General features: G+C 36.9%; 1 protein-coding gene across 3 annotated transcripts in view; it reads left to right on the forward strand.

The window, feature by feature from the left end:
* Positions 1 to 23,020, forward strand: part of ARHGAP32 (Rho GTPase activating protein 32) — a 264,249-nt gene that overhangs the window by 179,349 nt on the left and 61,880 nt on the right. For all 3 annotated transcript variants that reach the window (XM_060017677.2, XM_060017675.1, XM_060017676.1), the window contains 5 exons: positions 2,452 to 2,589; positions 4,630 to 4,722; positions 5,594 to 5,716; positions 7,274 to 7,351; positions 18,093 to 18,174. In XM_060017677.2, coding sequence (XP_059873660.1) covers positions 2,452 to 2,589; positions 4,630 to 4,722; positions 5,594 to 5,716; positions 7,274 to 7,351; positions 18,093 to 18,174 — 514 coding nt within the window. The remainder of the gene's footprint in view (positions 1 to 2,451; positions 2,590 to 4,629; positions 4,723 to 5,593; positions 5,717 to 7,273; positions 7,352 to 18,092; positions 18,175 to 23,020) is intronic.

The following is a 23,020-nucleotide window of genomic DNA, read 5'->3' on the forward strand; positions in this document are numbered from 1 at the left end:
AGAAAAGGGAACCTTCTTGCACTGTTGGTGGGAATGTAAATTGATACAGCCACTATGGAGAACATTATGGAGGTTCCTTAAAAAACTAAAAATAGAGCTACTATATGACCCAGCAATCCCACTCCTGAGCATATACCTGGAGAAAACGTTAATTTGAAAAGATACATGCACCCCAGTGTTCATAGCAGCACTATTTACAATAGCCAAGACATGGAAGCAACCTAAGTGTCCATCAACAGATGAATGGATAAAGAAGATGTGGTATATTTATACAATGGAATATTGCTTAGCCATAAAAAATAATGAAATATTGTCATTTGCAGTAACATGGATGGACCTAGAGAATAAACTAGGTGAAGTAAGTTAGATGGAGAAAGTATGATATCACTTATATGTGGAATCTAAAAAACAATACAGATGAATTTATATACAAAGCAGAAACAGACTCACAGACATGAAAAACAAATTTATAGTTACCAAAGGGGAAAGGGAGGGGGAGAGGGATAAATTAGAAGTATGAGATTAACAGATAGAAACTACTATACATAATATAGATAAGCAACAAGCATTTACTGTATAGCACAGGGGACTATATTCAATATCTGGTAATAACCTATAATGGAAAATAATTTGAAAAATAATATAACAATCATTTTGCTGTACACCTGAAACTAACATAATACTGTAAGTCAACTATATTTCAATTTAAAAAATCCAGAGCTTTGAAATAAAAAGTCGACATCTGTTTAATCTCTGTGATGGAGATATACATACGTTAAATTAATTTTTGTAATTTTCTGATATTTGAAGTGTTGCATAATTTTGGAATGTGTATGTGTGAAAGAAAAATATTTGCAACTATGCGATAAGTTGTTTTTCTTTTTTTCTGCTTTGTTGTTCCTTTTTATTTTTGCCATTCCAAAGGAACAAGTATTTAACCACCTGTTGTCACTCAGGAATGCTTTGGGTAGAAGGCAGTGGTAGAACTGAAAAAACAAAGGAGCTTCCTTGAGCTAAGAGTAAAAGAACAACTTTCCATAGTAGAAGAACAGCACTTAAAAATCACGTAGGCAAGAAAGGGAACATTTCACACATGGAAGAAATGCAAGTGATTGAGCATAACTGGAAGCAAAGAAACGGCATGGAGGAGTAGTGAGTGGGATCACACTATAAATTTAGAGAGGCCCAGATGATGCAAGCCCTGATATGTGCAAGTATGTTTGGACTTAATCTTGTGGATCAGTGGTTCCCAACTCAGGCTGATCATCAGATTAACTGGATCTCATTCCAGATTTATTGAACTAGCATTTCTTAGAATAGGAACCAGGAGACTGTTCTTTAAAAATATCTGACACATCTGTTCTCTTATTTCATTCTAACAGCCCTCTGAAAGAGGGAGGTGGTATTGCTTTCCATCTGTGTAATGGAGAATTGTAGTTCAAAGTAGGACTAGACAAGTTTATCCTGTTAGTTACGGACATACCTGTGTTTAGAATTCAGCACCTCTCCCATGAAATGGTACCTTCTGCTTCTGCCCCATCTGGTGGAGGCAAATGGAAAAGAGCTACAGTAGAGATGTTTTCTTCAATTCTCAGATGGCTGCTTTGTCTCCCAGTCCCTCCAGATTGCTATGAGATGAAAGCTTCCGTATAAAAGTGGACTGAATTGTCAAACCACATGGTGTGTAGTGGGGACCAGCTCATCATTACTGCCCACAGGAGCTTTTGAAGGCCTTTTGTCAGTGTGACCTGACAAGCTTTGTATTTTGTGTTGGGGGAGGGGAGTGGCAGAGAAGATCAAAAGCAGGGAGGTCAGAAATGATGTCAGCCCTTAATAAAGCTCGGGCTACAAAGTGATAGATTCAAGAGAAACTTAGAAGACAGTGTGTAATAAATATGCTCTGTGAGCAGATTTTCATTTCTAATGAGCTTGTGAGTTTAGGTAAGGAAAGGAAGAAAGACTGAGAAGTGGGGAGATATAGTGGGTTCTAGATAATATATGCACACCAAATGCTTCTAGATGAAATTTAAGAAAATTAATTTTCAGTGTATTTCCAGTTTCAGTCACAGAAATGTTCATGGTAACTGATCAGGGACCTGGTTTTATTTTTCTTTAATTTCTGGTAATCTTCTCCCGTACAAAATCATTTTATGGTTCTTTCCGTGGGTTTAAGGTCACATGCTATCTTCCCATCTACCAGTTATTATTCCCAAGGAGAGCCAGTGGGCTTGATTAGTGGTAGGAAGAGGTTTAGTGGACAGTTCTAGTTTATTTTCCATTACTGACATTTTAATGTAATATAACTCACTATAGGGTTCTGGAGTTTATTTATTGTCAGGTTAATTAGTAAATATAAAATCTCATGAATAACATCGTTATGGAACAAATCCTGGTTCCTGACCATTCCAAATAGAGACAAATTATAGGAGTCTTTCTTTTTCTTACTCATAGGGCAAAAGTTGGATCATTAAAAGAAGTTATGAAGATTTTCGGGTACTTGATAAACATCTTCATCTGTGTATTTATGACCGACGATTCTCCCAGCTCTCAGAGCTTCCCCGTTCTGATGCCCTGAAGGACAGTCTAGAGGTAAGCATTCAGTACTTTGCAGAAGTAATCGCTATAAATTAGCAGAATTTTTTTTGCCAGTATACTAAATAAAAGCTTATATTGAGCACTCAGGAAGATTCGTGGGATTACTTAATTATTTCTTAACTGAAAAATTAGTAATGCTGTTAGGATATTTTGAATTGAAATAGGTTCAGTGTATAATTTTATAAGAAGACTCTCATCTTAATATATAAATGGGCAATATATATGAGCAGATCATTTTTCAGAGAGAATGCAAAATATAAAAGCAAAAATATGGAAAAGTGTTGACTTCACTAATAATCAAAGAAATGTGTATTCAAATGATGCTGTTTACTCAGTTTATGATGGCAGGCTGTGTCCATGCACTTATTTCCACTCCTGCCAAAAATTTCTAGTAAAAATATGAGATTTTTTTTTAAATTTAAGAGGAAAGAGATTCTTTTATAACATCAGAAAATAAAAAGAACCATCAGGGAATCAAAAATTGTGAGGAATCTTTGAAAGTAGATGGGATAAGATTTACGGGGGCAAGAAAATACAGCATAAGAAACTTGTACAGGAGGACTGCAGAGGGACAGATAAACTAGAAATCTTCAGTGTGAAAACCGAATAAACAAAGTAACAGAAGAGCAAACAGAGGGCTTTCAGAAGCATGATTACCACCCTCAGAGAGAAAGTGAGGCAGTCACATTCATGGAATGAGAACAGAGTTTTAAAAAATAATCAGAGACCTTAGAAATGAACATGTGGTTTTTAAAATTAATTTTAATAATAACAAACAGCTGGACTACATGCAAAATGGACATAGATGAAGAGAGAATTAGTGAGCAGGAAGAGCAAGCTTTGTAAGAACACAGCCCCAAAAGGGACAAAAAGTTGTGAGAGAATTGTTGGGAATCACAGAGAATAGATCCAGAAGTTCCTACAAGTTCCTGTTCCTCTTGTAGGAGTTATAGGAGGAGAGAGTGGGTGGCAGTAACTAAAAATATAATAAATTCCCCTAAATTAAAAAAGGGCCCATTTTCAGATTAAATGGGCCCATTAAGTGCTAAATATAATAAGTGAAAAGACACACATCTAGAAACATTGTGGTAAAATTTCAAAATGCCAAAACAGAGAGGAAACCCAAATGGCTTCCAGAGAGGAAAAACAAGGTTTTTCTCAAAGGAACAAGAAACGTATTGGTGTTAGACTCCTTGGCAGCCACAGTGGATGCTTGAAAACAGTGGAAGTCCTGAAGGGAAGCCATTTCAAATCTAGTTAATTCCCAGGCGATTATGTAGTGAGGGCAAAGTGGAGACTTCAGTCATGCAAGAACTGACACCGCGACAGGGTCTCAGGAATGTCCTAAAACCGCAGATTCTTTCGTCCTATAGAAAGCCTGGACGTCTCTCTGCCTCCTTTTCCCTGTCTGCCTTGTCTGTTGTGTATTTCTTTCTCAGACTGTCTCACAACATGACCACTCCCAACAGGGGCCAGATTCTCATTTCTTTTTAAGACAGCAGCCAGACTGAGCTGAAATTTTGTGTCATGGTTCCTAATTCCTACAGCAGCTCCTGTTAGGTCAGCTAATGTTGGGTCCCATTCCTGGACCCATCAGTGACTTCATGGTGTAGGATCACGTATGAACTGTCCTGCCATGGCTGGGTGTGTGAAGACTGCAGCAGGCCTTGAAGAAAGCATTTCAGAGTAGCAGAGGGAAGCCAGGTGGAAAAGCAAGTATGTCTCTGCTATCGTTTTACATTTTCAATACAAAAATAGAAAGAGAAGGCAACCAAATTAGAAGCTGTACAGTAGTATAAGCCCTGATGATGAGGGGCTAAAGTGAAAGTTCTGCACCAGACAGGAAGTTACGTAAGTGCCTGTAGTGTCAGTTATGGAACTGTTAAGCCTCTATAAAGAACCTCCGTAACTATGAAAATGCATAAAAATCTGCAGATTTTTTTCTCCTGGAAACAACCAACTTAACACCAGTTTCTTTGACAGAGAGTGGAGTATCTTTATTCTGTTACCACTGAATCTTCTCTTTTTCTTTAGTCAGTCACTCAGATGCTTATGGCTTACCTGTCCCGCCTTTCAGCTATTGCTGGCAACAAGATCAATTGTGGACCTGCCCTTACTTGGATGGAGGTATTAATCCAGTTCATCTTTTATTAAAGTTAATTTTAAAATTATCTACTTAAGAAATTTAATATTAATTTTCATAGCTGTTGAGTTTCAGGAATTGAATAAATGGTGCTTATTCTTTTCTGCAAGATAGATATGTGATACATTAAATATTTTTCATCTCAAATCTTTCTTTGATAATCCAGGAAGCTAATTTTAATATTATTTTATGAATCACAATGACACCTGTTATTTTTGTATTTAACATATTAATGTATATACATTTAGCAAGGTGTATGTGTATATATATGTATATATATATTTAATTGGCTTAGTAACTGAAAATAGTTTTTAGTCATTGATGAACAAGAGACAATTAACCTTTTAAAGAGTCTGATTTAAGAATGTCTTGAGTGATAGAGTATCCTCCTGTCAATAGGTTAGGTTTTTCTCCTTAATTTGCATATGTAGAGTTACATTATTCTCTCCTCTCAGTGGAAATTGGGAAGGCAATGAAAAGTAGAAAGAATATAGACCTTCAAGCCAGGCCAACTTGCCCTGAGATCTTGGTTCTTCATTATTGGCTGTGTGATCTGGGACAAATTATTTAATCTCTCATAATTTATAGAGCCTCTTTTAGCTTTAGCATCTTCATCTTTAAGTGTTGATAATGATGATAAGTATCTTTTAGAGTTATGAAGATTAAAGTATGTATGTTATATGTACAATACAATGACTGGCATATAGTAAGTACTCGATAAGTGGTGGGTTTGTTTTTTTTTTAATATTCTTTGGGTTATGGTTTTTCTAAGTCAAGTTGAATTATATAGATACACAAAGAAACTTCCAAGTCCCATGTCCTTAACCATCTCATAGTATATTTTCTTTGTTACAGATTGATAATAAGGGAAATCACCTTCTAGTTCATGAAGAATCATCCATTAACACTCCTGCTGTTGGTGCTGCCCATGTTATCAAGAGGTACACTGCTCGGGCCCCGGATGAATTGACCTTAGAGGTAAGTGACTAAAGATGCTATGTGTTAGCTCAGTCCCTGCTATCTTTCTAGCCTCAGTTTTAACTGTTGCAATCATTTCCTTAATGAAAAGCACCAGGTTTTTCTGTGCATCATTGTCTTTCAGCCTGGCATGCCATCTATTTTTATTTTAATGACTGAACTCATTCTTGAAAATTCAGCTTAAATGTGTCCCATTTCTTCTAGGAAGTCTCCTTGATCTCCTTCCCTCTACTCCATGGAAATACATACCCCCCAGAACCTGCACTGAACGTCATTCTGAGCTGTTCTCAAGGCTTATCTCTGATATGTCACTTACTACATTCAATCATAATCGTTCTCCTGTTTGTCTCTGTGAGCTTCTTGAAAGCCAGATCCTCTTCTGTCTTTGTGTGTTTAGCACCTAAAAACAATACCTAGTGATACTTTCTTCTCATTGTTCATAGATTGAGGTAAAGACCAGACGAAAAGTGAAATGAACATTTCTTGCTATCAGATGCAAAAGGAGAGGAATTAAGTTTCTTCCTTTAATATTGGCTGATGAGAGACCAAAGACAATGCTGGCAGTTACTCAGTTTAAGAGGAAAAACAGTGTAAATTTTTACTGTATAGAATTCAAACTGTTCTCAAACTAAATTTTTAGCTCTATACACAAAGGAATCCTTGGTCTTGAAAGATACCATGTCTGTTAGCAAGTATGGTTTTGTGAAGAGGACTTTCATGACTGGAAAAATTAGTTGTGAATATACAAAAAAAATTCTTAAAGCAATATTGTGTACATTAGCAACATTGGTCTGAAGTGCTTAACTGGTTTATCACAGAGATCATCAGTTATTTTGATTGAAGACTACAACTTCCTTTAAATATATTATTAAAAACTATTATTGCTATTTTCATACTTACAATTTTGTAAAAGTTTGTACAAACTCATTAGTTTGTCTTTTAAAGGGAAGAAAGTCAGCTATTTAGTGGGAATGTTATATTGAACCATCTATTAAAAGAAATGTAGTTGTCATTCAGTTTTACATGTACTAAGAATAACCCAGTAATTGTAGACATCTTAGAGCTTTCCTATATGATGAAATAAGATATGTCAAATGTTTAGCACAGTGCCTGGCACATGGTAAGTGCTCACTAAATGTATTAATAGAAGCCGCTGTTGTGCTAAATATGAGTATTTAAAATAGCCTTTTAGGTTCACTAAAGCGAATCTGATCACCTTTAGTAACAGCAGTTAACAGAGTATTTTAACAGAAGTGATGGTGGTATGATGCCTGATGTTCATGCATCTTATGCTATCACTCAGGCTTTCTGAAGTTACTACAGGTGTTAGTTGGACCACAGTCTTTGTGCTGCTTAATTTTCTGTAAACCTCTCCTTAACAAATGGTTAAGATTATTAAATTCCTTACAGAAAGAAGTGTTAATGTTTTACCAGAAATAATGAGCCAGAAAATAAGATAGTACTTTACCCTTTTGTTACAGTTAAGATTTAAATTCTAGACAGACAATTGCTTTAAAAATTGATTTAAAACGTTTCACTTAAAATTTTTTCTCCTAGGTGGGGGACATTGTTTCTGTTATTGACATGCCCCCAAAAGTGTTAAGCACGTGGTGGAGAGGCAAGCATGGATTTCAGGTAGGCAACAAAGAATTTGGTGTGGAAAATTCAAAGATCGTTTTTTCTTTCAGTAATATTTCTGTTTATAATATGTGCTGGCAGTGGACTTTGTCATCAGAAATTTTATCTGCAGTGATAAAAAAAAATGTAGATATTAGACTTGGGTTTCCTTTTCTAGTTACTATTGTGGTTGTTTTGATCTCCTTCTTCTTTCCTGTATGGTGGTATAGCCAAAGTGTGAGCAGAATCACATGCCTGGTGACCCCTTTTAGATTATCGGGACTGTGACTCTGCCTTGCATTTCACAGTGGCTTAAAATCATGAATCACGTATGTTTTCTCTCTAGAATTGTCAGTTTGATCAGTGTTTTTTTAGTGCACTGTAACTGTTAATGTAAACAATGTATGAATTGCAGAATAACAGCAGAATCTAAAGCTCTTTCTTTTTCCTTATATGCCTAACTAATTTGAGACCTGATAAAGGCATATTTTAGATTGACTAGCACTAATTTCCATAGGATGATAAAGTTTCCTTTTATCTTTTAAAACTATCACTAGAAGAGCATCTAAAAATGCTTTAAAAAAGGCATTCATTTAAAAAAGGAACTGAATACTTTAAGGGAAGAACCCACACAATTCAGTCCTCCTCTCTCCCGTCTCCAAGTACAGTCACACTCTGAGATACTGGGGTTAAAGGCTTCAGCATAAGAATTTGGGGAGATATTATTTAGACAGTCCCAGATGGCTAGGTGGGTGGGGCCACTCTTAGGGCTGGCTTGAAGACCTTTCCTGGACTCTCTCTCACAGACTTGATAAAGAGTAGGGCCCTGCTTGAGCCAGGCTGGCTCCTAGGCCAAGGGCAGGCAGAGTGTAGGGGTGTTGCCCATGACTGCAGAGAGCTTGAGGGCCTTGGGAGGAAGGAGCCCTGGGAATGACTGCTTCATGGGTGCCCCTCCCCACCCTACTGTCCTCAGGCAGCATCTGAGAAGGGGCCCAGTGGTACTCACAGGCTGGTACAGGGCCTTCGTTTCATTCATGGCAGAAGGCCCTCTGGGCACTGACACCATGCCCCGAGGCAGGATGAGGAGGACAGGCAGTACTGGTCCCCTCCTCAGGGCCTCTCAGATGAGTGGGAGGTTCTGAGCCCAGCAGGACTCCCTAGGAGATCTAGGAGGGGTTTCTGGAGGTGGTGACTTTGAAATGCAGCGTCCTGTGCATGTCTTCAGAGGAGAGGATGTCCAGATGACCTGGGTAGACTGGCTAGACGTGAAGCAGCCATGTGACCAGTTAGCCAGCTTGACCTGTCCTGGTCACACAGATGGACTGTGTAAACTGTGCTTTGTCAGTGAGCCATGAAGGAGGAAGCACAGAAGCAGGAAACCTGTCTTCCTGATACAGTAGCAGGAGACGAGGGGCTGGGCTTGGCCTTGGGGTAGCTTGGACAGTGTGGTCTTCCGGGAACCAAGGCCATTTAGAGCTGACCACTCTCGGGAGAGAGGGTGAAGGGGAGCAAAGATGTGGGCTGTTGCGTCCCAGGATGGAGGCCAGCTCTGAGCTGTGGCACTCTGACCGCTGAAGGGACGCGGTCTGGAAATGCGGTGTCGGCGTGCAGGCAGCTCTGCTCAACCTAATGTGTTTATAGCGTGTTACGTGGACTCCCCTTTCCTTTTTTGTCAGTCTCGTGTGTCATTTTCTCCGGCCAGCTGTCTCGGGGCATGACAGAGTACACGTGGCGTGCGGAAGGAAGCCTTTCCCTCAGAGCCCTGTGAACTGATGCTGTGCAGTTGCTGGCTTGTGACTTTGTTTTATTTTTTTTTACCATTTAAAAAATAATTAATAGGGCTTCCCTGGTGGCGCAGTGGTTGAGAGTCCGCCTGCCGATGCAGGGGACGTGGGTTCATGTCCCGGTCCAGGAAGATCCCACATGCCGCGGAGCGGCTGGGCCCGTGAGCCATGGCTGCTGAGCCTGCGCGCCTGGAGCCTGTACTCCGCAACGGGAGAGGCCACAGCAGTGAGAGACCTGCGTACCGCAAAAAAAAAAAAAAAATTTAATAGGTTTTATCATTTAGTACAAGTTTACAGAATAGTTGACCAGATAATACACAGAATTTCATATACTCCCTGCCCCACACATGTATACAGTTTCTCCTGTTAACATCTTGCTTTACAATTCATTGAATAGAATTGGCAAAATGCTGAACTTTATTACCCACAAGCTGATTAGCAGTTTACGTACAGCACAGTGTAAGCACTCTTTCTAGAAAAGTAGTCTGAGGAACACTGGGGCCGGAATCACAAGGATAAGAATACAGTGTGTCAGCATCACATCCTCCTCCATGACGATGGAGACAGTTTTGGGCTTTGCTCTTTGTTACCTTTAATGAACCGATATTCATACATCCTTATTGACTATAATCCATATTCTCATTAAGGTTCACTCTTTGTGATGTATATAGTTCTGTGGGTTTTAACAGATGCATAATGACCTGTATCCACCATTACAGCTTCATACAGAGCATTTTCACTGTCCTAAAAATCTGTGCTCACCTATCCATCCTTCTCTCCTCCTAACCTCTGACAACCACTGATTGTTTATTGTCTCCATAGCTTTGCCTTTTCCAAAACATCGTATAATTGGAACCATATGGTATGTAGCCTTTTCAAACTGGCTTCTTTCACTTAGCAATATGCATTTTAGGTTCCTCCACGTCTTTCATGATTTGATAGTTCCTTTTTTCACTGTCTAATATTCATTATTATGGATATGCCATAATTTATTTTTCCATTCACTTATTACAGTGCATCTTGGTTGCTTCTAGTTTAGAGCATTTATGAATAATGTTGCTGTAAACATCCATGTGCAGGTTTTTGTGCAGATGTGTTTTCACCTCCTTTGGGTAAATACCACAGAGTGCACTTGCTGCATTGTATGGTAAGATCATGTTTAGCTTTGTAAGAAACTACCAATCTGTGTTTTAAAGTAGTTGTTACCATTTTGCCTTCCCACCAGCAACAGCGGTGATGCTGCTCTGCATCTCATCAGCTTTCGATAGTTCTCAGCTGTTGTTGTTTTAACCATTCTAATAGGTGTGTGATGGTATTTATTGCATTGTTCTCTTAATTTGCAAATAAAAGTAGTCCAAGGAGTAGCATTTACCAATATAGTTAAGGGCGCTATTCTGCCATCTTCATTTTTCTGTTACCAGTAACTCCTTCTGCCCTCCCTTCGCCACTGATTCTCAAACTTTACTTGATATGCTTATGACACGTTACATGGGGAACATGTTAAAACATAAAATCCTATGACCGAAGCCCTGAAATGCTGTTTCACTGGTTGTGGGACAGGATTAAGACTGCATTTTTATCCATGTGATTCCGGCCCAGGTGTTCCTCAGACCACTCTTCTGGAAGCAGTGCTTACTCTGAGCTGTAGGTAGACTCTGCCAATCAGCTGGTGGTTGATAAAGATCAGCATTCTGCCCATCTGTGTATTGTTTTAACCTAGACCATAATTTTGCTGTGGGAGCAGAAGGATTAGTTCATCCATGTGTTTAAATTATACTGTGACTATGTTTCTTTTCTTAAACTTCTGGGAGTAGGAAGTGTGAAATTATATTAACTATAGTAATTTGAAATTCCAAAATCTGTTTTTTACTTGTCTTCTAAAGAGTATATTGAATCTTTTACCTCTGTTTTCTGAGGTGTTTCATCATATAATCTATACTTAAGCCAAAAAAAAAAAAAAAAAGCTCTTTGCTTTTTCTTTCTTGTTAAAAATAAATGTCATTAGCTTTTGTACTTATCTGGGGACTGTGGTTGGAAATGTGAGGTGAGGTGTCTGGAGAGTCTTTTTTTCTTACGTAAAAGCCATAACACAAATGTAAAATGTTAAAATCTTTGAGCATTATTTGTTAGTGCCATGTTTGGCAAAATTTTATCTGGGAGCCACTGGCATCAGAATGACCCCAAAACATGTTAAAACCAGATATTACTAATCAGAATCTCTGGGGATGGGGACAGGAATCTGAATTTTATCAAGTTCCTCAGGTGATGAATAAGCACAAAATGTGAGAACCACTGACCCAGCCTCCCATTGTTTATCCTGTGCACAGATAAAGGAAGAAATTAAACACAGTTTAGTGTTCTCCTTTCCCCCCAGAAAATCTTCTAAAACATATTTGGGATACAGTCAACCTAAGAGATAAAATACCATTTAGAGAGTGACAGGACTCTGTACAGCTCATGTTCTCTTGGTTCTCCTCAAGATGGTCAAGGATCAGCTATTTTATTTTTCAAAGTTACCCCAGAAGGTTGTGTGAGGGTTTCTGTGTACAATGACAGAGAAGCAAATCTTGGACAGTAAACATTTCCTTACCTCAGGAGTTTAATGTGGTTCCAAGTAGCTTATTTTCAGAAACGTATTCTTTATGCCAAAGGGAAGGGATGTGGAAACCTTGTCCCTTGTAGTAAGTAGTTTAATAGAGGAAGACAGTTTACCCACCTATTTCTATGAAGACCATCATTTTATGTACGGAATTCAAAGCTGCACCTTTTCATTACTCAAAATTAAGTAGAGCAGAATATTTCCTCTCCAGTTAAGTAATGGGAAATCACATACTGTAATGTTATAGAATTTCAAGGGAAGAGGGAGCATGTGGTACTCCAGTATAAGGAATTGTAACACTTTCTTGCTGCTTACGTGTGCTTTCTAAGTGCTTTCCATTAACCTTTAATTCTCACAGTCTATGAAGAAGGTACTATTATTACCTCTCTTTTACTGACAAGGAAACTAAAGCAAAAGGGGACTAAACTGCAAGCCCATTGTTATTTCGCTGTTTAGTGTCAGAGCTTAGGTAGAAATTTAGGCATTCTGGGCAAAGAACAGATCATAGTAGTAATTTAATGAACCAGTAGTGGCTTCTGCTTGTCTACATGTGTGAATCATAGATTTCTATATTAGAAAAGATGGTAGTGGATCATCTGGTCCTAAACTGTCATTTTAAAATTATAGAAATCCTGAGACAAAGGAATTTAGATAGATTGTTCTGATTTACAAAGACAGTAAGTCAGTGATATAGCCAGAACACAAGCTTGGTGAGTTCCAATTTTGTATTTTCCCCCCTTGGATCACGAAAATATGTAAATTTTCTTAAATTATTTTCTGTGTTACTTACTGCAGTTTTTTATTTTTCTTATTGGTGCCATTAGCAGCTGCCACTGATGTTCAGAGAGAAGCTAGTTTCTAGATAGCTCCTTTTGTTAATTTGTACCATCAGAATATGTCCTAGCCAATGATGCTTAAACACTCAGTTTCATGGAAATTATTGACAAAATGGCTTAGAGTAGTAGTTCTTAACCTCATCAAACCCTATATCCCCTTGTTATGATAAATAATTTCTAAAATCTTTCCTTATGATCCTGAAATGAAATTTACAAATGATATACCAACCTACAAACACAATTTCAAAAAAGTCAGTATAATTTGTCACATATAACATAATAAAGGAGAAATAAAAGGAAAGTAATTGTGTATTTAAAATACACAGTGTATATTTAAAATATATATACTTGGGACAACTGCATGGACATCTTGTTATTTCATATCTAGTCCGCAGACCAGTAGCATTTAACATCAGTCAGAAAATATAATAAAACTCATTTGTAATAGCATCAAAACTATGAACTACTTAGGAATGTATCGGAAAAAAGATACAAAAGATCTGTGAACTGGAAGCTACAAAGCATTTCTGAGAGAAATTAAAACATATTTTAAAAAAGAGATATATACCCTGTGTATGGGTTGGAAGTCTTTATATTGTTAAGATGCCATCTCTTCTCAAATTGATCCCAATCAAAATCTCAGTAGATTTTTTGTAGAAATTGATAAGCAGATTAAACAATTCATATGGAAATGCAAAGGACCTAGAAAAGAACAGCCAAAACAAATTTGAAAAAGAAGAACAAAGTTGGAGAACTAACACTAATTGATTTGAAGACTTAACTGTAAAACTGCAGTACCAAGAGAGTGTGGCATTAGGGGAAAGATAGACACGTAAGTCAACAGGACAGAATAGATTCCAGAAGTAGACCCACACATACATGGACTGCTTATTTTCAACAGAGGTTCAATGTCAGTTCAGTGAAGAAAACATGGCCTGTTTTACAAATGATGCTGGAACAGTTGGATATCCTTATGCCTCCAGAAATCCTTTGATTTATTTCTTGCACCATATGCAAAAGTTAACTCAAAATGGATCACGTACCCAAAATGTAAAGCATAAACTATAAAGCTTCTAGAAGAAAGCATAGGAGAAACTTTTGGGACTTTTGCTTAGGCAAAGTTTCTTAGATGTAATATCAAAAGAGCAATTCATAAAATAATAAATTGAATTTCATCAAAATTTGACACTTCTGCTCTTTGAAAGACATTACTTATAACACAATAAAAAGACACACCACAGACTGGGAAAAAATATTTGATGATTATATCTGATGAAGGACTTGTATCCACAACATATAAAGAACTCTCAAAATTCAACAAGAAAACAGAACTCAATTTAAAAAGTAGCATAAGTGGGAATAGACACTTAACCAAAAAGATATGACAAACAAACACATAAAGAGATGCTCAACACCAGTAGTCATTAGAGAAATGCAAATTAAAATGACAGTGAAGTCTTGCTACATACTTATTAGAATGGCGAGGATGTGGAGGAATTAGAACGCTGACACAGTTGGGGGGAATGTAAGATGCTACAACCAATTTGGAAAACAGTTTGTCAGTTTCTTAAACATACACTGATGACATGATCCAGCCATTCAACTCCCAGGTGTTTATCCAAGAGAAAAGAAGGCTTACGTTCATACAAAAACTCACACATGACTGTTCATAGCAGCCTTACATATAATGGCCTCAAGCTGGAAACAACCCAGGTATCTCATGAACAAGAGATTAATGCATAAACAATTGGTGGTATTTATACAGTAGAATATTACTCAGGAATAGAAGGAAAGAATTATTGATAAATACAGCAACATGAATGATCCTCAAAATAATTATGCTGAACGAAAGAAAACAGACGACAAAGAATACATGCTGCATGACTCTATTCATATAAAATTGTAGGAATTGCTAAGTAATGTTTAGTGATAGAAACTAGGTTAATGGTTGCCTGGTGGGCAGGGGTAGGGGCTGGTAGGGAGAGGGAGAGATTACAAAGAGATACACGGAAACTTTGGGGGTTGATACATATATTCATAAATTTAAGTGTGGTTACAGTTTCATGGGTGCCAGAACTTATAAAAATGTACACTTTAAATATACACAGTTTGTCAGCTGTACCTCAATAAAAGTGGGAAAGAACTGCAGAAGCATCTGATTTAACTTTACATGTATCTAATCCTATTGATAATTCCTGTGTTTTCTACCTCTGTGTCTCTTACATTCATATACTTTTCTTTCTTCCTCATGCCAAATTGACTTGGGGAAAAACTACTAAATTGAAGGTTCTCTTTCTCTCCTTTAAGCCCATCCCTAACCTGTTCCTGCCTTATCTTTTTCTTCTATTACTATATTTTTATTACCTACTCCTCTACCCTCATGGGCCCTAGATGCTCGTCTTTTCTTTTCCTCCCATCTTCCTAGAGTAGAAACTCATTTTGAGTCCTGCAAAATATACTGAATTTCCCTCACCTTTCTCAGCCATTTACATTAGAGCTTTAGAAAATGCCACTGCAGCAGAAAGAATAATATGATGAATATAATTATAATAATATAATTTAATGTGAATAAAACAGGATGATGTAATTCATAGATCATATTGTTAGAGTTCCAGTCACTTTTAACGTTGGACATTTTGAGTTTATTAAAATTATTTATATTTGGTGAAATACTAGCTTAAGTATGCATCAGAAAAGTATAAATGTTCATTAACTATATTTTTAGGGTTAGTTATATTATGTGTATATTTTCAGTAGAACACAGTTTCTTTTTTTTTTTTTTTTCTTTTGTGCTGTACGCGGGCCTCTCAGTGCTGTGGCCTCTCCCGTTGTGGAGCACAGGCTCCGGACGCGCAGGCTCAGCGGCCATGGCTCACGGGCTTAGCCGCTCCGCGGCATGTGGGATCTTCCCGGACCGGGGCACGAACTCGCGTCCCCTGCATCGGCAGGCGGACGCTCAACCACTGCGCCACCAGGGAAGCCCCACAGTTTCATTTTTTATGATGGAAATTTTATAATAGGAAAACAGAATCTATTTGCTTTTCACAAGTATACAGAATTAACTCCTTTAAATAAAACAGTTACCTTAACTGTAAACAGTTACAGTTAAGAGTGATTTTGGCTTCAAGAAACAAAAGTGAACAGAAAAGGTAGCATTGCTGCAGTTGAGTCAGCAGCTTAATGATGCTAGGCAGAATTCTCTAAGATTCTCTTGGCCTTTCTTTAAGGTCAAATGATGGCTACTGCAGATCCAATCCCAATACCTACGTACACAGCATAAAGAAGAGACAGAACAGTAGCAGTAAAGCTTTTTACAGGTGCCGTGGCTACACCTGAATGCAAGGAATCTGGGAAACTGAATATTTAGTTTAGCTAATATTTAGTAATATTGCACTTTATAATAAAGGGAGACAGGTGAGCAGGGATTGGAATTAGGCGTCAGATGAACCTATCATGGACCTACCTCTACATAGTACACAGTAGCATTTCCCCCGTATACCTAGACCTGATGCATTGAGACATTCAAAAGGTGAAAGTGTAACTAGTATGTATGATACAGTTCCCCAAAGAAGATCATTAAGCTTTGTTCAGTCTTTGTGAAGAAGTGATGGAAAATTAGTTTTGTTTGCTGACAGATGCTTGAGTTTAGAAACTAGGCTAGGTGCTTTCACACACATTATTGAGGTAGCTAATGTTGTCCCATTTTTACAAATTAAGAAACAGACAGATGTTAAACAATTTGCTGCAGATCACAGAGCCTAGTAAATGGGTGGTCTTTTCTCTATAGCAGATTGCAGAAAATGTTTACAAATTGAAATGAATTAGAATTTTATGGAAAGAATGATATTTGACAGTGACGAAACTTAAGTATACACAAGCAAAAGGTGGTAGGTATTGTGTGTCATATCCATACAGAGGAGGGGCCAGAGCCCTCTAGATCTTCCAGTGGCCAGCATATTGAGATAATAAAGAATAAACAGCATTTCTCAAGTGCTTACTATATGCACTTTGCTTATACTGATCCATTTAATTCTCATAACAACTCTTAAGAATTAGGTACAGTATTATTATGTTTAGAGGAAGAAACCGAAACACAGAGGCTAAGTTATAAACCCGACCAGTAAGTGGCAGACCTGGAGTAGAACCCAGGCCCTCTTAATCCTGGGGCTACACTTAACCATAAGTGATTATCTTATAACTGATTTGCGTAAGAGAGAATGAGAATAATTATTCAAGTTGATTCTTGTCTGGTTCTAACCAATCTTGGAAGAATTTCTACTTGTTATTAGTTAAATAGGAAGTTGAGTAAAGTATGATATAGAATTTCACCAATAAAAGCAAATACTTAGAGCATCATTTTGGAAGGCAAAGCATATAGGAACTCTAAGACCCAAGTTTCACATCTTTCAAACAAAACTGAAAATTTGTTAATAAGCCCTTTCAGCTCTTGATAACTAGTTACATCTTCATAATTTTAAGAACTAACATAGAATATCGATCAAGAAATTGAAGTAAGAATGCAGCAAGTGAGCATGTGAAAATAATCCCACACAGATGGAAATTACACAGCTCAGAACTTCACGATGAATCATACTTTTGGAAGACCATTCCTTTCTCCCCCAGAGTCTTGACAACAGAGGGATGGATGTACAAAGTGATGTAGTTTTCTTGTTTCAGCTTTAACATCTGCTGCTTGGCAGCCCAATTATATTCCCATCTAAGAAAACATCTATAAATATTGGTAAAAATTCCCTTTTTACTTTTGTTTCCTGGCTCTTTGTTTCTCTATTCATTCTGTTGGCGATGTAGTATCTCTGGGTGATCTGGAGCTCAGTATTTTACTAATACAGCTCCTTGGGAATCTACCTAACACCATGAGCAATCCTGCTACCATGTCAAACTGGCGTGAAGCCAGAGTCTGTTACCACTGCCGAGATTGGTTGTTTTCTTCTCTTGCTTTCCCACTTATCCACGCACTACTGGGCTCTTTAACAACAGTGGATACCAGGATTTTAAGTGAGCAGTTGTTTCACCAATTTATTTTAGTCTTGTCATTTCATGGAACCTGTGAGAGAAACAAGAGAAAATTTGCAAAAAAATTTGAATGAGGTTTAGTGTTGATTTTTTTAAAATCATATAGAGAAATCAGTAAATATGAAAGTTGACAGAGGTGTTAACACAACTAGATTGAAATTTCAGCAAAGTAAATTATTAACAGGTATAAATTATACCTCTTGCACGCATAGCTTGGTATCAGACTAAATATTTTAATTGGTGTAAAAGAAGCTTGGGAAATTAAAAGGTAAAACTAGGAAAGCAGACTTAGATATTTAGACAAATAAAACACGTAACTCGATATACTCATAGCAACAGATTGTTTTATTGTTTGTATAATTGGCATCATCAGTGATACAGAGTCTTGGAATAACAGAATCATTGGGAGGGGCTGTGAAGCACATTACTGGAATTGAATTGGCAGTGTTCATGCACTGGTCTGTTCTCTGGTTTAAAATCCTCTCTTTGCTGCTTTTCTTCTTTAGGTGGGACTCTTCCCTGGACACTGTGTTGAGTTAATTAATCAGAAAGTTCCCCAGTCAGTGACCAACTCAGTGCCAAAACCCGGTGAGTACACTTTTTCATGAATGTGATTATTTATCAACTGCTTAAAGATTCAGATTTTCTCTTCCAGTCAAGCACATAGCTTGTCTAACTATTCTTTGCATTTATTGTCGTAATATGCACTCTTAATTTTATGTGGCTTTGATTTTTAGTATATTCTTTTCTCTCTGTTGATCATTTCACAAAGGTTTACATGCATTCAAAATTTTAGACAATTTTAAGAACTGTTTGCTCCATTAAGCTTTGTCATTATTTGTTTTTACAATTATATAGTAGGAATGTAGCTTATTAATGAATAAAACTATAAAAGAAAATACCAGGTTTAAAGAATTGACGCGGAGATAGTATGATTAGCTGAAAATTAATAAATGAAGGGAATGTATATTTTATCAGTGCCTGTGAACATCAAAACTATTTTAAACAGCATTTGTTGTCATTTATATAGTATATTTACAGTGCTGTATAAGTATGTGGAGTATTTTACAGATATGTAGAGCAATGTGTTACAGGGGGTAAAAATTTAAAACTGGAAATTTTTGTTTTTATTGGGGTGATTTAATCTGGACAAATTTTACAGAATACCTCATCTGGAACCTTTTAATTGTGATGTAAATTTTTGGAAAGAAAATAAAAACAAAGACTAAAAGATTTTAGAAGGAGGAAGGAGTAATCAAGTGTATTTCTCCTGATTGTATTACATTCCCTCTGCCCTTCTCTACCCTCACCGTGGGATTCTCAGTCTCTTTTCAAGGCATTTTTATCCTCTGTTAAATCCCCCTTCTTTGGGTAAACTTGTTAAACATAAAAGCACTTTCTCAGTGAGTACTTATTCATTAGTGGTTGTGATGGCTGTAGTTTTCTTTCCTTGTTTAAATATGGCATCAGTAACTTAAAAAAAAAAATCCTATGCCCATTAGCAGACACTGCCCCATCCTCTCCCTTCCCCCCAGCCCTAAGCAACTACTAACCTACTTTCTGTCTCTAGATTTCTCTAATCTAGACATTTCACATAAATGGAATCATACAATATATAGTCTTTATGTGACTGGCTTATTTCACTTAGCATATGTTTTCAAGATTCATCCATGTATCAGTGCTTCATTCTTTCTTATGGCTAAATAATAGTCCATTGTATGGATATACAATATTTCTTTTATCCATTCATTTTGGGTTTCCATTTTGGCTATTACGAATAATGTAATACTTAGTGTACAAGTTTTTGTATAGATATATGTTTTCATCTCTTGAGTATATATCTAGGAGTAGAATTGCTGGGCCATACGGTAACTCTGTGTTCAACCTTTTGAGGAACTGCCAAACTGTTTTACAAAGTAGCTGCACTGTTTTACAATTCCACCAGCAGTGTATGAGAATTCCAATTGTTCCATATCCTTGTTACTTTTTTTTTTTTTTGGTTATTGCTGTCTTAGTGGGTATGAAGTGATATATCTTTGTGATTTTGATTTGCATTTCCCTGATGGCTAATAATGTTGAACATCTTTTTATGTGCTTATTACCCATTTGTATATCTTTGGAGAAATGTTCAGATCCTTTATATATTTTTTAATTGGGTTGTCTTTTTATTAATTGAGTTGTAAGTGTTCTTTATACATTCCAGATACAAGTCCTATATCAGATAATATGACTTGCAAATATTTTGTCACATTCTGGTTTGTCTTTCGTTTTCTTGATGATGTCTGTTGAAGTGGAGATGTTCTTAATTTTGATGAAGTTCAATTTATTTTTTTCTTTTGTCACTTATGCTTTTGATGTCTTATCTAAGAAGATGTTGCTTAACCCAAAGTCAATATTTACTCCTATGTGTTCTTCTAAGTTTATAGTTTTAGATCTTATATTTTAGTCTGTGATCCATTTTGAGTTAATCTTTGTGTGTGGTGTGAGGTCCAACTCCATTGGATATCCAGTTGTCCGAGCACGATTTGTTGAAAAGATTATTCCTTCCCCATTGAATTGACTTGACTCCCTTGTGGAGAATCAGTTGACCTTAGACATATGAGTTTATTTCTGGATTTTCAATTCTCTTCCATTGATCTATATGTCTGTTCTTATGCCAGTACCACCCTGTCTTGATTACCATTGCTTAGTAGTAAATTTTTCAATTGGGAGGTCCTCCTACTTTATTCTTTTTCAGGATTGATTTGGTTTTTCTGGGTACCTTGCAGTTCTATATGAATTTTAGAATCATCTTGTCAGTTTCTACAGAGAAGAGAGCTGGGATTCTGATAGGGATTTATTGAATCTGTTTATCAATTTGGGAAGTATTACCTTCTTGCCAGTATTCATTAAGTCTTCCAGTCCTTGAACGTGGGATATTTTTCCATTTGATTATTAGACCTTTCATTTCATTCAATATTTTGTAGTTTAAAATTTTTTAGAGTATAAGTTTTACATATCTGTTGTTAAATTTATTTTTATTCTTTCTGATGCTATTGTAAATGCAATTGTTTTCTTAATTTCATTTTTTTATTATTCACTGCAAGTGCACAGAAATACAATTAATTTTTGTGTATTAATCTTGTATCCTGAAACTTTGCTGAAATTTTATTAGTTCTAATAGGTTTTTTAGTAGATTTCTTGGGATAGGCTAAATATAAGATCATGTCATCTGTGAATAGAGATATGTTTACTTCTTCCTTTCCAGTTTGGATGTTTTTTATTTCTTTTTCCTGCCCAATTGCCCTGGATATGTTACATTGTTGAACAGAAGTTCTGAGTACAGGCATCCTTGTCTTACTTCTGATTTTAGGAGAAAGCATCTAGTTGTTCACCATTAAGTAACTTTTTAACTGTGGGGTTTTCATAGATGCCCTTCATAAGGTTGACGAAGCACCCTTCAGTTCTTAGTTTGTTGAATGATTTTATCACAAAAGGGTGTTGGATTTTGTCAGATACTTTTTATCCATCTATTGAGATGATCATGGGTTTTTGTGGTCACTATTTTGAAGTTATTAAAATTCAACATCAAAAATTTATTGTTATTTCTTGTGCATTATTTTTATGTATTTCTGCTGTGTAAGCTTAACTTTTATTAATTATAAAGTCTTATCTTTGATAATTTCACCTCAGAGATATACTGTTTTTAAATATTAGCTTAATATTGATATTACATTGTATCAATCAAATATTATACTTTCTCATGTTCTGAATATGAAAGTGATTTTCTAATAGTGATAACGTCCAAAACTTTTAAAACTTGAGAAAGTTAATCAGTTATTGACAGTTCTAGAAAATCGGTTTCTGTTAATAGACCTGTATGGCATTGTTAATTCTAAATTAGTAATGATACATAATGACAGCACACCTTCAAAAGCTAGTATTTTATCTGTTGTGAGCAGCATTGCAGGGTTGGCATAGGAAAATGTGCCTTCTTAATACATTTTGAAAAGGATGATGTGAATTCTATCAGCCTCAGGCTTGTTTCACACTTTAAAACTGTCTTTGCCTGCAGTACAAATAACTTTAATGTTCTCTTTATTTTTAACATTGCCATCTGTCATGTTAGATGCCAGATCTGAAAGATGCAGATAGTTTAAGACTGCAACTTAAAGCTCCCTATATTATTGCACAACAAGGGCAATGGGGAAAACCTTCCCTTTGGAGCTCTTCTTAGTGTTCTCCATATGTCCAATTATTTGTGTATGTAAAAATAAAATGAATGAGTCACTGTGTCCTGACCAAGATAGCATGTATCCATGGTACCTTAAGGAAAAGAACGTGTGTGGGGCGGAGGGGGTGGAGAAAAGAAGAGGAAAGAAAAGAGGAAGAAAGGTAGACGCTTGTCCCAAAGAAATTGGCATTTAGTTCAGTCCCCACAGGTTCTGGTTGAATGGCAGGTAAGGCTGAGGTGGGAGGAAGAGGAAGGAAGCAGGTGAGGATTTCTGTGTGTTTATCCTGTGCAGCATTTACCCAGCAGTTATTTACTGGTGTCTGTCTTCACGTTTTTAGTGTTCTCAGCTGTAATCTCCTCGGATATTTGTTTTGCGCCCTTCTGTCTCTCTCCTCCTCCACATGTCAGTTATGTCTTTGATGTTGGCTCATTGGTCCTCTCTCCAGCTTGGGTGCTTTCTGTTGACCTCTTCCCTCTGTGCAGGCTTCTCTGAAGCCCATCTAATGAATTCTTCAGTTCTCATATCAGGTGTTTCGTTTCTAGGGTCAACATTTGGTCTTTTTTATAATTTCCATGGTGGAGTCCCCACCTTCCCACCTTATCCACCTTTTCTTCCAGAAAGAAAGAAAGAGGGGGTTTGGGGGAGGGAGGGAGAGGGCGGAAGGTGGAGAGAGGGTGAAGAGAGAAGAAAAGCAAAGCTTACTTTTGAAGCATGAGCTTCTAAAAATGAAGGACTAGGGAATTTAGACAAACCCTCCCTCTGAAAACAGAAAATTTGGACAGAAATGTAAAAATATAAGCTCTCTTTGAAGGACTGGAGAGTTAACAAGGTAGTAAACAATTACTGAGCTAAGATTAAGCAGAAGAAGGACATCCAGATACGTGACCCCAGTGTATGGGGACATTAGCCCCCTAGGGTATCAGCTGATGGAGTAGAGAATGTCGCAGCACTCAGGGAACAACAAATGGAGTTCAGAGCCCAACAGGACAGAGTTGCTGATAATGCCCCAAGCTTTGAGTTACGATTTTTCTAGAAATTGACAACTGATTCTGAATCGATTCTAAAATTTGTATAGAAATGCAGAGCCCAAAACACACAAGACAGTTTTGAAGAACAAAAAAGTGGGAAAATTAATACAATAGATATCAAGACTTACTGTTAAAGCTTCACTCATTAAGATACTGAGATTAATGCAAGGATAGATAGAACAGTGGAAAAGA

The sequence above is a fragment of the Delphinus delphis genome, chromosome 8, assembly GCF_949987515.2.
Source record: "Delphinus delphis chromosome 8, mDelDel1.2, whole genome shotgun sequence".
Classification (NCBI taxonomy): Eukaryota; Metazoa; Chordata; class Mammalia; order Artiodactyla; family Delphinidae; genus Delphinus; species Delphinus delphis.